This window comes from Erythrolamprus reginae, chromosome 7, assembly GCF_031021105.1.
Source record: "Erythrolamprus reginae isolate rEryReg1 chromosome 7, rEryReg1.hap1, whole genome shotgun sequence".
Classification (NCBI taxonomy): Eukaryota; Metazoa; Chordata; class Lepidosauria; order Squamata; family Dipsadidae; genus Erythrolamprus; species Erythrolamprus reginae.
The window spans coordinates 25061805-25080725 of NC_091956.1; the positions used below are offsets into that span (position 1 = coordinate 25061805).

The 18921-nt window shown below is 41.0% G+C and overlaps 1 protein-coding gene across 2 annotated transcripts in view; it reads right to left on the bottom strand.

The window, feature by feature from the left end:
* Positions 1 to 18921, bottom strand: part of LOC139170268 (cyclic nucleotide-binding domain-containing protein 2-like) — a 73397-nt gene that overhangs the window by 24437 nt on the left and 30039 nt on the right. For both annotated transcript variants that reach the window (XM_070757245.1, XM_070757244.1), the window contains exons 7-9: positions 12724 to 12788; positions 1839 to 1916; positions 223 to 283 (exon numbers count right to left, since the gene is read on the bottom strand). In XM_070757245.1, the coding sequence (XP_070613346.1) occupies positions 223 to 283; positions 1839 to 1916; positions 12724 to 12788 (204 nt within the window). The remainder of the gene's footprint in view (positions 1 to 222; positions 284 to 1838; positions 1917 to 12723; positions 12789 to 18921) is intronic.

Genomic DNA, 18921 nt, shown 5'->3' on the forward strand with positions numbered 1-18921 from the left:
ACGCCAATCTTCTGATCCAACCTACATCCTATACAAGTTGCGTTAAACTTCAATTTCTCATTGTAATAAAAATTTCTATCAAGCATATTTAAGATATATGGATTTCAACTCCCCAGCAAGCAGCTTAAAGTATTCAAGGTCAATAAATTGCTCTAGTCAATTTTAGGAAATAAAGTAATCCATTAATAACACTGTTCTTGTTTTCTTTTTTAAGATACTTACTGATTTTACAATAACAATGAAGCTAGAATTCAAGCTGTCCATTATAATAGTTGTTCCTGCTCTATAAATACAGAGAAAAAGAGAGTATCAGAGCTTTTTTGGTAAGTAGGCGTTTACTCAAAATGCTCATTAACTCATGCGGTGATCTGAAAGTTATTTGAAATATGCTAAAAACAGTGTTGAATTTCAATTGCTGTTTCATTTAGAATACTGATGTTTTTATTTTAATGCTTACTGCCTTTTCCTTAGAAATTTTAATGGTAAACCATGATGAAGTCTTCTCATAGAATACAGTGGTACCTCTACTTACAAACTTAATTCACTTTGTGACCAGATTCTTAAGTAGAAAAATTGTAAGAAGAAATTGTAGGAATCAGTGTAAAAGCAAATAATGTGTGTGATTGGGGAAACCACAGGGAGAGTGGAGGCCCTGTTTCCTCCCGGGAGATTCCTAGAGAGGCCCCATTGAGGCATCTCCCCACCTTTTCCGGTCCTGTTTCCTCCCTGGAGATTCCTAGAGAGGCCCATGGAGGCTTCTCCCCGCCTTTTCCATCCATGTTTCCTCCCAGGAGATTCCTAGAGAGGCCCCACGCAGGCTTCTCCCTGCCTTGTAAGTAGAGGCGTTTGTAGGTAGAGGTACCACTGTATATGATATTCATTCCTCCAGTAAATTACAACAATATTTTGCTTAAGATTGGTAGGTATTTTGATCATTTTAGAGGTTTGCCATTAGTACTAGCTGTAACAGCGATTCTATCCAAAGTCTACATAATACCTAATTGGTTAGTTTCTTCAAAATCTCCTGAATAGTATAGACTTTATTAAAAATCGGAACTTTATCATATTTTTTGAAAAAAAAAAATTTTTTTTTACTCTTAATGAAACATAGAAACATAGAAGTCTGACGGCAGAAAAAGACCCCATGGTCCATCTAGTCTGCCCTTATACTATTTTCTGTATTTTATCTTAGGATGGATATATGTTTATCCCAGGCATGTTTAAATTCGGTTACTGTGGATTTATCTACCACGTCTGCTGGAAGTTTGTTCCAAGGATCTACTACTCTTTCAGTAAAATAATATTTTCTCATGTTGCTTTTGATCTTTCCCCCAACTAACCTCAGATTGTGTCCCCTTGTTCTTGTGTTCACTTTCCTATTAAAAGTAACAATGGCAGTCTTTCCCCTTCATAACCTATTGCACACACTTAATCTTCCATATAGAGAGAGCAGCATGGTGGCCTAATCAATGGTGGGTTGCTACCGGTTCACATAAACCAGTGGTGAAAATTTGGCCACAGTTGCCAAACCGGTAGTGAAGGCCGGCTTTCTACGTCCCTGAACCTGTTCCCCGGTCGTCGCTGCATGAAAGCGTCTGGCAAATAACCCTTTGTGCATGTGCAAAGGCTTCTGCGCATGCGCAGAGGGAATGGAGATTTTGCAGTATCTGTCGCCTGCCGCACACACCAAGCCATTCCCGCTAAGCCACACCATGCCCACCAAGCCACGCCCACAAAATCGCTAGTTAACATTTTTGAATCCCACCACTGTTGAACCTGTAGAAAATCTGCCATTTATTACTAATGGTTCTAGCATGATATATGTTATTAATAACAACCTGTATAACTTCTGCAGAGAACAATGAATGATCAAATCTATTTTTTCTGATGGCCAAGTAGAGAACAGTGGGAGTTTCCTGCAGAAAAACAAGGCAAATATATATTAGAATTGCTAATGAAATATTTGTAAAACAAATCTACATTTGGCAGCAGGAAGCTTTGATGACTCTCTAGTTAGTCAAATCTTAGTTCTTGGTGAGATCACTCATTCATCTGAGAGTGTTTTGCTTCAGGATACTTTTTTTATCTAATATGAAATTTTTAATTGGGCTGAGGGCTATACAGTGTCCCCTCGATTTTCGCGGGTTCGAACTTCGCGAATAGCCTATACCACGGTTTTTCAAAAAATATTAATTAAAAAATACTTTGTGGGTTTTTTTTCTATACCACGGTTTTTCCTCCCCAATGACATCCTACGTCATCGGCAAACTAATAAATTTTGCAAAGAAATAGCAAAAAAATAATTATTGTTGTTAATAATTATGTTTATAAATATCAGGATCACGAAGTGTCTTATTCAACGGTGAGTACCAGTAATAGTGATGAGTAAATGGTTGTTAAGGGAATGGGAAATGGTAATTTAGGGGTTTAAAGTGTTAAGGGATGGCTTGTGATACTGTCCATAGCCCAAAATGGTGTATTTACTTCCGCATCTCTACTTCGCGGAAATTCGACTTTCGCGGGTGGTCTCGGAACGCATCTCCCGCGGAAACCGAGGGAACACTGTATTAGCTTTAATCATCCTAGACTGCCCCACTGCATTTTAGCTATTATCAATGGATTACGCGACTCAATGTAATTAATTTTAAATAAAAAGATACTACTATACATTGACACCTGCTGGTTAAGAATGTACATTGATATGGTGATAAATGCAGAATTATAGGAAGATGAAGAATAAGTATCAGAAATTATTGTGTTAAATGCTTTGCTATCACATTTTTCCAAGATGTATTTGTTAATATTTGAGTCTGCGGAGATGGGCGGCATACAAATCTAATAAATAATAATAATAATAATAATTATTATTATTATTATTATTAATAATAATAATACTAATAATAAATTAGTATTAATAATACTGCTGGGCGCAGTACCAAAGGATCTCAGCGGACATTTGAAAACCATTGGAATTGACAAAATCTCCATCTGTCAATTGCAAAAGGCTGCTTTACTGGGATCGGCAAACATAATTCGCCGCTACATCACGCAGTCCTAGGTGCTTGGGAAGCACCCGACTGGTGATGAAATACGAAATCCAGTATAGTGATCTCGTTTGCTGTGTTGTACTGATATAATAATAATAATAATAATAATAATAATAATAATAATAATAATAAATATAAGTGTCTCTACACACTAAGCCTTCATAAAATTAAAAATCAAGACAGCTATACTGTATAACAGGAGTGAAACTCAATTTTATCAAGGGCTGCATCAAGGTTGTGTTTGATCTTGGGGGCTGGGGAGGGAGTGGCAAGGATGGGCATGGCCAGCTCAACCTAACTTGTGTCGGGGGTGCATTTGGTGGCCTGAGTGCTCTGCCATCAAAAACGGGCTCCTGAGCTCCATTTTTGGCTGCAACAGCTTCCTGAAAGCCTCTGCCAGCAAAAATGAAGCTTGCGACGGCTGGCTACAACCCTCTCAAGCTCTGTTTTCAGCCGCAATGGCTTCCTGCAACCTTCTGCCAGTGAAAATGGAATCCTGGAACCCTCTGGTATTGAAAATGGAGCCCAGGGGAGGTGTCACAGAAATATTTCACAAGAAGAGACCTCCACTCCTCTACTCGCAACAGAATAGCTTATTCCAGCAGACTTAAAATTCTGTGCTTAGATAGCTTAGAGCTATGTCATCTTCGATCTGATCTAAATGTAGTTCATAAAATCATCTACCACAATGTCCTACCTGTCAATGAACAATTCAGCTTCAACCACAACAATACACAAGCACACAATAGATTCAAACTCAATGAAAACCGCTTGAAACCCGACTGCAGAAAATACGATTTCAGCAACAGAGTTCTCAATGCCTGGAATACATTACCCGAATCTGTGATTTCTTCCCCAAACCCCAAAAACTTTAACCTTAGATTGTCTACAGTTGACCTCACCCCATTCCTAAGAGGGGGTGTGCATAAGCGCACCATTGTCCTATTGTCCTAATTTACCTGTTCCTACTTTGCTAATGTTTATGTTCATACCAATACCTGCTATCTTGTGCATGTTTTGATAAAGAAATAATAAAATAAAATAAAAATGAATAAATAAATTCATAGCATTCACAAACAGAAAAGTCCAGGCAATCATCCTTCCAAGCGTTAAACTGATGTAGAGACCTATCAGCTCCTTGGATAATTGCCAGGCTGGGAACTGCCAGTCACAAGGCTATAAATTAAAGTCTAACAGTCTCCTGGATATGAAACACAACAAACAAATCTTCCAAAACAAATCCAAACAGCCACACTGCGTACAGGTAGTGAAAATGGAGCTGGGTCACCGGAGTGCATGCGCACCTGTCAGATTTGGCTTTTGCACACGCACAGGAAGAGAAATCTCACAAGATGACAAACGTGTGTGAGATTTCGGCAGTTTTTTGCTTCTGTGCATGTGCAGAAGCAAAAAAATCCTCAAAGATCTCGTGTGGCTGCACAGCCTCTCACAAGATTTCGCTTCCTGTGCATGCGCAGAAGCCAAATCTCACTTGGATGTGCCTGCCTGCCCGTCAATCATCCGGAGCTGCGCACACATCGCACCAGTACCAGGGGTAAGTAGAAACCCATACCCAGAGCGCAGGCAGAAGCAAAAATCCACACTGAAATACTGGCGCACCTGCATCTCTGCGCGCAATTCTGCTATCAGCACAGCTGCAATAGCAGAATTGTGCTGGAGTTTGCTAGCACTCAGAGCCACGGGGGCAAGCACATGTCACCGTTCCACCATAGCAGCCCACCGCTGCCACCGCCTGATACCAACTTAGGTTTGCAGTGACTGTTCTGAAAACATCTTGCTTGAACCCGATTCATCATGGAAAGGGGGTCAGCAATTGGGAGGCAGTTTAGAAGTTGCCTTTTGCAACTTCTGACAAGCAAAGTCAATAGGCAAATGGGATTCACTTAACAACTCTGCCTCGGTGGTGCAGTGGTTAGAGTGCAGTACTGCAAGCTATTTCTGCTGATCACCGGCTGCCAGCAGTTTGGCAGATCCAATCTCAGTAGGTTCAAGGTTGACTCAGCCTTCCATCCTTCCAAGGTTGGTAAAATGGGGACCCAGATTGTTGGGGGCAATATGTTTACTCTCTGTAAACCGCTTAGAGAGGGCTGTAAAGCACTGTGAAGCGGTATATACTGTATTTTTCGGTGTATAAGACACACATTTTTCCTCCCAAAAAGAGGCTGACAATTTGGGTGTCTCTTATATTCTGAATGTAGCTTTTTCTTTTTAGCCCTAACCAGATGCTAACAATCTTCCCAGCTTTTACATTGCAGGCTCTTTCATCGTTACTCTCTGCGAAGAAGAATGTTTTCCAAGCCCTAAATCTTTGCAGGTTTTTTTATTTCTGTACTTGCTCTGGCTGTTTCTTTCCAGGTGCTAATGATGTTCCCAGCTCTTATTGGCTTGCAAGCTCTTTCATTGTTACTCTCTCAGAATAAAGCTTTTTTAAAGCCCTAACCAGGGGAGCTGACCAGACTAAGGATGCTAGCCAGATGGCTACCTGGTAAGCAGATTCTTTTCCCTATTTTCCTCCCCAAAAACTAAGATGCTCCAGTGCGTCTTAGACTCTGAAAAATACGATAAGTCCAAATGCTATTGCTATTAACAACTGCAGTGATTCTCTTAACAATTGTGGCAAGAAAGGCTATTAAATGATGTAAGACGCACTTAACAACTGTCTCACTTAGCAACAGGAAGTTTGGGCTCCCTTGTAGTCATATGTTGAGGATTATTTAGATCCTTTGCCTCTAGTCTTTCCTCGTCTAGCGGAAATATTTTTTTATAATCTGGTATCTAGTGCCCTCTAGTGGACAGCTGTCTAATGAAGAGAACAGTTAGACCTCGGAAAGGAAAAAAAGAACATTACATTCCTGAAAGTTTTCTGTCTTTACGAAGCTGTGAGGCAATAAAATAATTTTCTGGTAGTTTTCTATGTAGATAGTAATCAGACCAGACTGTGCTTAAGTTTTTGCAATCAGTGATCTACTAAACATCAAATACAGATTTATGATTTGTTGTCAGAAAACACAATATGTGTGCCTAAAGCCCCGGATTCAGTTTCTCTAACATAGGGATGTCAAACTCAAGGCCCGGTGCCCATATCCGGCTCACGGGGTGCCTAGATCTAGCCCGTGGTGCCTCTGCCAATGAAATAGAGGGCTCCCAAGCTCCTTTTTCACTGATAGAAGATTTCAGGAAGCCATCACAGCCGAAAATGGAGCTGTTTACATTGGCAGAGAACTTGGGACGCTACTGGCGCACACAATACGAGTGATATTGAGTAAGCCACGGCCACCCTAGCCAGACCCACCCCAGCTCCCCAAGGTCAAACACAACTCTGATGTAGCCCTCAACAAAATTAGGTTCGACACCCTTGCTCTAGCAGTAATGGCAAACCTATGACATTTTACATTGATTCCTATGGGAAAAATTGCTTCTTCTTACGAACTTTTCTACTTAAGAACCCGGTCACGGAACGAATTAAATTCGTAAGTAGAGGTATCACTGTATGTATCTTTAGTAAACATTTAAATAAGAATGATCTCATTATGCATTTGTCGATATCCACTGTTGGATGTAAGGACATCTGAGATACTTTACAGCTAAATGCATATATTAATTATGGACTTTAAGTCTTGAAGCAAAAATAATCTAGATACGTATGAAATATTAAACAGAGCAGAAGAGTAGAGCCTGATCTACAAAAGGGCTTAAGTTTGACATGGTTGCAAAAACCCAAGGCAGAATGACTGATCACTCCTAGGTGAAGCCAAAGATCTGTTTTCCTTTTTAAAAATCACTTAACACCTATTATGTTTAGAACAGACATACAGAATCAAATTTTATCCCTTTTAATTTTTTCTCCCTCTTAATACATAGCTCTTTTCTCCAGGAAAGACTGGAAGCCGAAATTATTTTAATAAAATTGGCAGTAAAAAATCTCTATAACTCATAAGTTATAGAGTACAGTGCAGGTCACCCTGTTTAGCAAGTGCCACGTTTAGTGACCCTTTGCATTTGAATGGTGATGAAAAAGTAACTTCGTGACCTTGCAGGTCTATAAAACAAAGAACAACTGAAGTGAGATCATAAGCACAATTGTGATTACACTTAGTGGAAGAACCAAACCGAACCAAACTGAACCGAACCAAACTGAATAGGATAGGAAGAGACCTTAGAAGTCATCTAATCCTGCTCAAGAAGGAGAATAAAGTGCTCACTGTTCTCAACTGCAGTTGCTAAATTAGGACTTTGTATTGGTTTGGTAGTATTTTCTCTCCATCATTCTTTCTGCACCAACTCAGGAAGCTCAAACTGCCCAAGGAGCTGCTGATACAGTTCTACAGAGGAATCATTGAGTCTGTCATCTGCACCTCTATAACTGTCTGGTTTGGTTCTGCAACCCAACAAGACCAACACAGATTTCAGGGGATAATCAGAACTGCAGAAAAAACAATTGCTGCCAACCTGCCTTCCATCGAGGACCTGTATAGTACACGAGTCAAAAAGAGGGCTGTGACAATATTTACTGACCTGGACATCAGCGTTCCCCGTAAGCTGCGCACGTGCGCATGCGCATGCTCCCAAATAACCCCCCGCGCACCCTTTTCCACAGGCGCTCCCCATCCCCCTGCCAGCCCGCGGGGGGGTTGCGGGGGCGGGGAGGCACCGGCAGTTAAAGGAAAGGGAGCTGCGGCCGCCGCTGCCTCCCCACAGTGTCTCTGGCCCCCTCGCGCCCTTGGCCTCTCAGTGCTGCCCCCCGCCCACCCGATCCGCCCCCTCTCCTCCTCCTCCTGCTTTGGGGCGCGATTTCTCCAGCGCCGGTGGCTGCGGCTTTTTTTCCTTCTCTTCCGTGCTCCCAGCCAGGTGGCTGCGAGAAAGGGATTTCTCCGTGCGCTTCAGGAATGCCCGCCCCTCTCGCAGCCCCCTCGCTGGGAGCGCTTTCATCCCAGACTTTCAGCAAGGGGGCTGCAGTAGAGGCAGGATAGGCGTTCCCGAAGCGCTCGGAGAAAGCGCTCTCACAGCCCCCTCGCTGACACAGAGAGAGAGAGAGGGAGAGAGAAGAGAAAGAAAGAAAGAGAGATAGAAAGAAAGAGTGAGTGGGAGAGAAAGCAATAGAGAGAGAAAGAGAGAGAAAGAGAGAAAGAAAGAGAGATAGAAAGAAAGAGAGGGAGAGTGAAAGTGAGAAAGAGAGAGAGCAAGAGGGGGAGAGAGAAAGAGAGAGAAATGACTCTTGATTTAAAGCATATGGTAAAAAGCACCCAAATAATAACAGAGAAAAAAACCCCAGCCATGTGTGTGTGTGTGTGTGTGTGTGTGTGTGTGTGTGTGTGTCTGTGAACTCTTGAACCATTTCCAATAGCTCACCTGTTATTGGAAATGGTTCAAGAGTTCACACACACACACAAGGGGGGAGGAGACAGGGATGAAAAAAGAGGAGAAGATAGTAATAATAGTAACAGATTTTGGTTTTGTTTTATTATTAATTTCTTTAAATAAAAAAGGATGGAATTTTTTTCTTATTTATTTATTTATTTATTTATCCATCCATCCATTCATTCATTCATTCATTCATTCATTCATTCATTCATTCATACTTCTATGCCGCCCAGTCCCAAAGGGACTGCCGCTCCGACACTATACTTTTCCGCCCACACCGAAAAAAAGTTAGAGGGAACATTGCTGGACATAAACTATTTCAACTGCTACCCTCAAAACGTTGCTATAAAGCACTGCACACCAAGACAACTAGACACAAGAACAGTTTTTTCCTAAATGCCATCACTCTGCTAAACAAATAATGCTCTCAACATTGGCAAAATATTTATTAAGTCTGCACTACTATTATTACTAGTTTTTTCTCATCATTCCTATCACCCATCTCCTCCCACTTACGACTGTTGGACTGTAACTTGTTGCTTGTATCCTAAGATTTTAATTAATATTGATTGTTTCCTGATTGCTTATTTAACCCCTGTGACAAACATTAAGTGTTGTACCTTATGATTCTTGACAAATGTATGGGGTGGACATAAAAATGGAAACACCTTGAAAAATCATCAAAATATCTTTTAATATGGTGTTGATCCACCTTTTTGGCAAATGCAGCCTCAATTCTCGGAGGTATTGATTCATACAAATTGTGAATTGTTTCCAAAGGAATTTTAGCCCATTCTCCAGTTAAAGCACCCTCCAGGTCTTTTAGAGACGATGGTGGTGGAAATGGACTTCTTACTTGAATCTCTAAAATCGACCATAAATGCTCAATAATGTTGAGGTCTTGTGATTGTGGTGGCCAGATGAGATGCTGAACTTCATTAGAATGTTCCTCGTGCCATTTTTTAACAATTCTTGCTCTATGGATTGGTGCATTATCATGTTGAAAGATGGCATGCCCCTCTGGAAACAGTTCTTGAACCAAAGGATGAATTTGGTCGGCCAAAATTCCTAAATAGTGATGGCTGTTAATTCTTCCATGAAGGGAAATCATTGGCCCGGTGGATTTCCAAGAAATAGCACCCAAGATCATCACTGAACCCCCGCCATGTTTGACGGTTGGGAGGAGGCAGTCTGGATGAAATGATTCTTTTGGCTGTCTCCAAACGTAAACACATCCGGAGGTCGGAAAAATGATGATTCGTCAGAGAAAACCACATTTTGCCATTGCTCGAGGGACCATTTCTGGTGGTTTCTACACCATTCTAAATGCTTTGAAACATTTGTCTTTGAGAGCAGAGGTTTTCTAATTGCAGCTCTTCCGCGGAATCCAGATTTGTGAAGCTCCCTTTGAACAGTTTTTGTGGAAACTGGTTTCTGTACGTGTCTATTGAGCTCTGCAATGATTTTAGGAGCTGTGGTCTTGCGATCCACTCTAACAATTCACTTTGGAGTCCGACGGTCTCTCTCAGACAACTTCGACTTTCGACCAGACCTGTGCTTGGCTGAGGACGTTTTTCCCTTCTCTTTCAAAAGCAGTCATTACTTTTGAGACATTACCTCTTGAAACGCCAAACATTCGGGCACTTTCTGTTACACTAGCGCCTGCCATTCGAGCACCAATAAGTTGGCCTCTTTGAAAGTCTGAGAGGTCTGCCATTTCTAGAAGGTTATAACCAATTTCCTTAAATTTCTGTAAAAAAAGGTAGTTTAAAAAAACATATCAAATAACAAAATTTAAAAAAACACATTAAAATTTGTCAAGTTTTGATTGATTTGAACATGTTTAAGCATGATGCCAAAAAGTCAAGTGTTTCCATTTTTTTGTCCACCCCGTGTATATTTTCTTTTATGTACACTGAGAGCATCTCCACCAAAGACAAATTCCTTGTGTGTCCAATCACACTTGGCCAATAAAGAATTCTATTCTATCTGCACTCCCCTATCCAGTTGCCAAAATTTCACCACCTGGTATTGTTTGATCTTATTATTCAACCAGCATTTCTTAGGGAGCGGGTCTCAATTTCCAGAATGAACATAAGGGAAGGATTGTGAATTATTATTATTATTATTAATAATAATAATAATAATAATAATAATACTAATACTAATAATAATAATAATAATAATTACATTTGTATGCTGCCCCTCTCTGGATAATCAGAGCGGCTTACAACAACAATACATAGTACAAATCTAATGGTTAAAAAAAGACAGTTTAAAACCCTTATTATAAAAACAGTCATGCATCCCAAACAAACCATATATAAAATGAAACGGCCCGGGGGAATGAAATTACCCATGCCTGACGGCAGAGGTGGATTTTTAGGAGTTTGCGAAAGGCAAGGAGGGCGGGGGCAGTTCTGATTTCCAGAGGGAGTTGGTTCCAGAGGGTCGGGGCCGCTACATAGAAGGCTGTTCCCCTGGGCCCTGCCAGATGACATTGTTTCGTCAACGGGACCCAGAGAAGGCCAACTCTGTGGGACCTAATCGGTCACTGGGATTCGTGCAGCAGAAGGCGGTCCCTGAGATATTGTGGTCCAATGCCATGAAGGGATTTATAGGTCATAACCAATACTTTGAATTGTGACCAGAAACTGATCGGCAACCAATGCAGACTGCGGAGTGTTGGTGTGACATGGGCATATCTGGGAAAGCGCATGATTTATTTATTTATTTATTTATTAATCAGATTTGTATGCCGCCCCTCTCCGCAGACTCGGGGCGGCTCACAGCAACAATAATACAATGTAAACAAATCTAATATTTAAGTTAATTTAAAAAAACCCAGTTTAGAAACCAATCATACATACTAGCATACCATGCATAAATTTTATACGCCTAGGGGGAGGGAAAATGTCAATTCCCCTATGCCTGACGACAGAGGTGGGTTTTAAGGAGCTTACGAAAGGCTAGGAGGGTGGGGGCAACTCTGATATCTGGGGAGAGCTGGTTCCAAAGGGTCGGGGCTCTCGCAGCTACATTCTGCACGATCTGAAGTTTCCAAATACTCTTCAAAGGTAGCCCCATGTAGAGAGCATTACAGTAGTCGAACCTCGAGGTGATGATGGAATGAGTGACTGTGAGGAGTGAATACTTTCAACTGAGTCTTTTTCCTTAAAGTGAATTCATACAGAAAGCACACTAAATACAATTCGTGTAAATATCTATGAATCCTAATTATCTTTAGATCTTGAGAATACACGCACCCTTTTCGTCAGTTTGTTGCAGCACATACAACAAGCACACACAAGTAAATGAACTCAGCAGGACCCAATTAACTTCTCTTTATAAATATTATAACCCATTAAATCAATATACAATACTGTAAAGCAGAATCCACAAGTACAGAATCAATATTTACAGAAGTAATATTCACAGAAGCAATATAATACGGAGACTATAGAATCACAGAAGCATATATTTACTAAGTCTGCACTACTATTTCTACTAGTTTTTTCTCATCTTTCCTATCACCCATTTCCTCCCACTTATGACTGTATGACTGTAACTTGCTGCTTGTATCCTTAAGATTTTTATTAATATTAATATTGTACCTCATGATTCTTGACAAATGTATCTTTTCTTTTATGTACACTGAGAGCATACGCACCAAAGACAAATTCCTTTTGCGTCCAATCACACTTGTCCAATAAGAATTCTGTTCTGTTGCGTTCTATTCTATTTCTAAACAATTTTTCCGTTTAAGAAGGCCAATTATTAAGGGGGGGCGTGATGTTTACTCCACAGAAGAAGTGAAAATTAAAGATGATTATTGTTATTTCCCCTCAGTGCCCAAAATAACCATCAACCTGGCAGTGTTTTGCAAGGTGATTTATGACAAGAAAGACATTTTCAAGGTTTTTTAAAATTTTATTTTGCTCAGTGTGTCTTCCAAATACAACTAATATCAGAAATTGTACTAAAGTAAGCGAACTGATGTTTCCCATTATTATGGTTCAGTTTTTTTACTGTCTTTCCTTTATTTTCAATGATTTTTATTTTATTTTATAGCATTTTAAGTGCTGTGACTGATATATTAATATATATGTTCTAAACTTATCTGAAATTAAGATTCGTGCCTATCAAATGCACATATTTCGTACACAAGACTCACAGATACTATAATCTAGTCTGAATTCTTAATCTCAACAATTTGGAAAATAATAAAGTTACTTTTATAAATCCGGGGCTGCTCGTCTCTTATCTAAAACATGCACTTAAAAAAAGCAGTTACCTTAAAAATCGGCAAGTTGCATGGTATTGTTCATACCTTATGCTGGCAAGAGCACTTTCAAAAACCTGTTAAATGAAGAAGAAACAACAAATCTGTTTATAATCAGCTATATTGTGCTTCACAATAGTCTCCCTCACTATAGCATAGATCAGTGATGGAGAATCTTTTTTTTTCTCAGGTGCCGAAAGTGTGTGCACATGCTATTGCATGTGCATGCGTGCCCACACACATAATTCAATGCCCCCACAATGCATGCACGACCTGCCCATGCTGCCCCACGCATGCATGCACAACCTTCCCACTCCCCCCTTTCCCAACTTCCAGTGCATCCTGGAGCCTGGGGAGGGCAAAAATGTCCTCCCTCACCTCCCGAAGGCCGGAAACGCCCTCCCAGAGCATCCACGTGACCTGAAAATCAGCTGACTAGCGCACTCATGCGCCCTGGAACTGAGCTAGGGCAATGGCTTGTGTGATGGTAGATATGGCTCCGCATGCCACCAGATAGGGGGAATATTAGAACATACTTTTTTAATAGAATGAATAAAAATAGAAAGATACATAATTCACATAATTCAGTGCCCCCACATGCATGCACGACCCGTCCATGCTGCCCCATGCATGCGTGCACAACCCTCCCGCTTCCCCATTTCCCAACTTCTGGTGCATCCTGGAGCCTGGGGAGGGCAAAAATGGCCTCCCTCACCTCCCGAAGGCCAGAAACGCCCTCCCAGAGCTGAAAATCAGCTGGCTAGCGCACTCATGCGCACTGGAGCTGAGCTACGGCAATGGCTTGTGTGCTGGCAGATATGGCTCCACATGCCACCTGCGGCAAGAAAGTTTGAGGAAAGATTAATCCTCAATAACAGAGTTGACTTAATCAACATTTGGAGGAGCAGGAAGATACCTTTGATAAGGAGATTGGGATATGGGCAGACAACGGGAAGAATTGGCAGCACACGATTGCACTGGGAGAAATGTTTAGATTGAACAAAAGAATTGAAGCACTAAAAAGGAGAAGAGATGATGGATAGAATAACTGCCCTTTAAATATTAAAGTATATAAACTAAATATTAAGGTAGCTTGATTATAAGCTAAGGAGGCAGAAATAAAGCTAAGTAAGCTAAGGAGGCAGATAGGGGAAATATTAGAACATAATTTTTTTATATAATGAATAAAAATAATAGAAAGATTATAAGTTTATAGATGTCAGTCATTTTTTTTAATGTCAAATAATATAATGAGGATTACATACATTTGATTAATGTGATATAAATTATTAACATTAGTGCGAATTATGAATGATACCGAGTTAAACTTCTTCATATATAATAGATAAATGTTTAAATTGAGCAAGAAAGATATAGATGAAGATAGCTGCATTTTTTGTTCATGTAGGTTTGAACAATATGAGAATTACTTAAATTTGAAAAATCTGATAGAAATTATTAATATTGTTATTGTGAAGTGGATTAATATGAATAATACCCAGAACCAACTCTGTTCATACCCAATATGGATGTACAGTGATCCCTCGAGTTTCGCGATCTCGATCTTCGCGAAACGCTATATCGCGATTTTTAAAAAAATATTAATTTTTAAAAAACCACTTCCGGGTTTGGCTTCGGGAGTCAGCTGGGAAGCGGCGCGGCTGTTTTAAAAGGTCGCAGCCGGCCTGGGGGGCTTCCCAGCACCCCCCTGAACCCCCAACCTGGGTTCGGGGGGGTGCTGGGAAGCCCCCCAGGCCGGCTGCGACCTTTTAAAACAGCCGCGCCGCTTCCCAGCTGAGTCCTGAAGCCAAACGCCAAAGGCGAACTTCCGTGTTTGGCTTCAGGACTCAGCTGGGAAGCGGCGTGGCTGTTTTAAAAGGTCGCAGCTGGCCTGGGGGGCTTCCCAGCACCCCCCGAACCCCCAACCCGGGTCTTCCCGGCCGCCCACGCAAAGGGGAAACCCCGGCTCCTCGCTGATGCCCGCCGCTCGCCCGCCCGCCAGCAAGAGGGGGAAGACCCAGGGAAGGTTCCTTCGGCCGCCCAGCAGCTGATCTGCTCGGTAGCGCAGCAGCAGCGAGGAGCCGAATCGGGGTTTCCCCTTTGCGTGGGCGGCAGGGAACGCAAACTCCACCATCTATGCATGCGCGGCCATAGAAAAAAGGGCGCGCATGCGCAGATGGTGTTTTTACTTCCGAACCCCTACATCGCGAAAAATCGATTATCGTGAGGGGTCTTGGAACGGAACCCTCATGATAATAGAGGGATCACTGTATATTTTAATAGTAATAAAAATATATATATTAAAAATAACAGAGTTGACTGGTTTCACAGTTGAATTTAAAGGTGTACATCAATGTTTATGTGGACATATCTGAAAACAAGAGGTTATACTGCCATGGAAGAGTAGACAGCCTAGAATTTAAGGGAGGACATTATCTCAAAAACTGCTTAATATATCTGTTTCAAAGATGTAAAACATAAACAAAAACTAGGATTTTAAATTTACTCATCAGAAATTAACCGCAAGACACCAGACTAAACAAGATTGTACTTATTGTAATAATTGTAACCATTATTCTTAAAACTTCTCTGTATTCATTTCACAATCTTTAGGGAAATCTGTACATACACCCCTTTTGGCCAATTTATTTCTGTTACTCTCCTCAATTTCTTAGTATTATTATTATTATTATTATTATTATTATTATTATTATTATTATTATTTATTAGATTTGTATGCCGCCCCTCTCCGAAGACTCGGGGCGGCTCACAACAGCAATAAAAACAATATAACAGTGGAACAAATCTAATATTAAAAACATATAATACCCTATCATTATTTAAAAAACCAAACAGCACATTCATACCAAACATAAAACAAAGTATAAAAAAAGCCTGGGGGAAAGGTGTCTCAACTCCCCCATGCCTGGCGGTATAAGTGAGTCTTAAGTAGTTTACGAAAGTATTGGTGAAAAGGTCAAGCAAACTGCCAAACTACAATTAACACTCTGAATTTGGAAACCACTGCAGAAATAATATTTCCACCTCTATCAATTTCTGCCACAATGCCAGGTGATAAAGCCTCGCCTTGAACAGGGAGAATCTGCTCCATCCTTTAAAGTGCATGTCACAACTTTTATCATGGAAAAAAACATAAATATTTAAAGTTAATGTCTGATGCTGGCAGGATTATCAGCCTGATGACTCATCCCCTTGTATCTTCGTTTATTACATATTCAGCTACCAAAGCTAGAACGTATTAAAAATGTAAGAGAAATTCTAAACTATTTCATTCTGTAGGCATTTATTTCAACACACGCCGTGTCCTAAAAGTGTGGTTTCTTTCTTTCTTTTTTTGTTCACCTGCTTAAAGGGATCGTTTCCTCTGAGAATTAAACATTTAAAATACAGTGATACCTTGTCTTACAAACTTAATTGGTTCCGGGAGGAAGTTCTTAAGGTGAAAAGTTTGTAAGACGAAACAATGTTTCCCATAGAAATCAATGGAAAAGCGATTAATGCGTGCAAGCCCAAAATTCAAAATCTTAAACCCCGGGTTTGTATCTCGAAAGGTTTGTATGACGAGGCTTTTGTAAGACGAGGTATCACTGTACATTAAATTACATGATTTCCTCACATTCCAGAATGTGAAACAAAAATAAAAAGCTGTTTTTTCTGAAGCGCCAATTTTATAGCACACAAGTCAGTGCAGTGTGTCTTTGGTATACAGTGGTACCTCGGTTCTCGACCACAATTCGTTCCAGAAGTATGGTCGAGAACCGATTTGGTCGAGTACCAAATTAATTTATCCCATAGGAAATAATGGAAATTGGTTTAATTGGTTTCCAGCCCCTATTTCCTTTATTTCCTATGGGATAAAGATCTGAGGTCTAAGCACTCCAAGCTGTAGTAAGGGTGGGGGCAGCTGCAATACCGGCAGTTTCAGGGGGGGGGGCTCCTTTCGTCAGTGGTTCGTCTTCTTCCCTTTAAGCAGCTACACCAACTTTCTCCTTCCCGGCGGTGGCAACGGCGGCTTTCCTTCGAGCAGCAGCAGCGCCGGGAACGTCACATGAGAAAGGGAAGCCGCCGATGTTCCCGGTGCTGCTGCTGCTCGAAGGAAGGCCGCCGCCACCGTCGGGAAGGAGAAAGTTGGTGTAGCTGCTTAAAGGGAACAAGACAAACCACTGAGGAAAGGAGCCCCCCCCCGAAACTGCCGGGATTGCAGCCGCCCCCACCCTTCCTACAGCTTGGAGCGCTTAGACTAGAGACTGGGAGGCTGTTTAGTGGGCGGCCAGGATGGGCGTGTCAGATTCCGACTCCCATTCCGTCTCACCCCGTCCCCTCAGATTTTGTAGCATTTCGGATAATAAACAAAAATTTCTGTGGCTGTTTGGTATCTGAATTTTTGTTCAGATACAGAAGCAAATTTTTGCCGAAAATTTTGTTCAGTATCCAAAATGTACGAGAACCAAAGCGTTCGAGTACCGAGATACCACTGTATTTCTGACAAAGTAACTATCGATAAACTATTTGTAGCCTCAAGGTTGAAAGGAGGGTTCTTTGGTGCTCTCTGAGTTGGTTGTTTCCTTGTAGACATTTCATTGCCAAGCTAGGTAACATCATCAGTTCTAGTTAGGAGTGGGATTTCTTCTCCTTCTGGGGGAATTGATCGCGAGGGACCACACATGTTTCCCGTGGTCACATACGCCCCCCCGGCATTGCCCCACGCGCACCCCATTATTTGCGAATCATAGAATCATAGAGTTGGAAGGGACCTCCAGGGTCATCTGGTCCAACCCCCTGCTCAATGCAGGATTCACTAAACCATTCCAGAAAGATGACCGTCTTAACCAAATGCACGAAGATCAAAACACTCAGCATCATGGATCTGATAAATTCTGTCTAACCACTTACTTTCAATTTTATGGACAAATTTATTAACAAACATATAACTGCCTGAAACATATGGCCATCGCCTGATTATCAGTCAGGAAAGCATATCAGCAAAAATGAATATGAAGATTCTTGCAAAGTTTATCTCAGCTTCCATGCTGTTATTCTCACAAGAAAATTCTTCTGCAAATGCTGAGATTGAATGATAAATATAATATTTGTGTTGTTTTAAGGATTAAAGAATTAAAGCACAATGTTATTTCACCATTCCCATTTGCACTTCTGCAGAACCTTCTATAATGAGAATCATTACAGAAATATATGAACAATATGGCAAGCTAATGGATTATAAATGTACCCACATGCAAAATAGGAACCATCAACTTTCACTTCTAGTATATTAAAATGCCTTTTGGATCTAGACCAGAATAGAATTAAAGACTAGAGGAACAAAATACGACTCTTATTTTCTCAGAATGAGGTTTTTCACTGTCTTATTGCAACATAACACACATAAAATTATATTACAGTATTACACAGATCCATAATTTAGCCCTTGGAGATAACTAGAATAATATTTTTATTGCCATGTCAAGAAATCTTTAATATACAGACAGCTCAATATAACTTCGGCAAAAGTGTTGTTTAATTAAATTGAATTTGCACGTGTCAAATTCTTCCCTAATGTGTCAACAACCCAGGCCACAACTGCTGAATAAAAGCACATTAGCTATATAAAAGCTTTGTGGATTAGTGTAACATAATACAGTATCAACATCTGGTATGCTGGTTATGCAATGAAATAAATTATCAATTTCATTGTTACTTTAAAATCTGTTCTTCAAAAATAAATTAATAAAGTGGTTCCTAAATTATTCCAGTTCAGGTCTTCGTGTTGGTAGGAATGACTAAAAATGAAGTCTATATTGATTATGCTAAGCAAAAAAGTGCAAATGAAAAAAAATCCAGATTTCCAACTTCCGGTTTGGAGGAGATCGCGGCGGGACGTTTCTGGCAGGGCTCTGCCAGGCGATCCCTTCTACCCCCTCCGAAGGTCGCATTTGCGATCGGATCGGGCCCGGATGGCCCGATCCATGAACAGGGGGCTCTCCTCTGCCCGAGGACCCTTCGCCAGGACTCCGGAGGCAGCGGTTCGTCCCGCAGCTTCGGAGACGGGAGAACCGCTCCTCTCTGCTTAAGAGGACCGGCCAGCGCTTTCTCCCCTCACCCAGCGGGAAGAAGAAAAAATCTAAGAAGTGAAAGTACAAAATTTCTTGATTGAAAAAGAATACCAGACAAAGGACCTAAGGTAAAAAA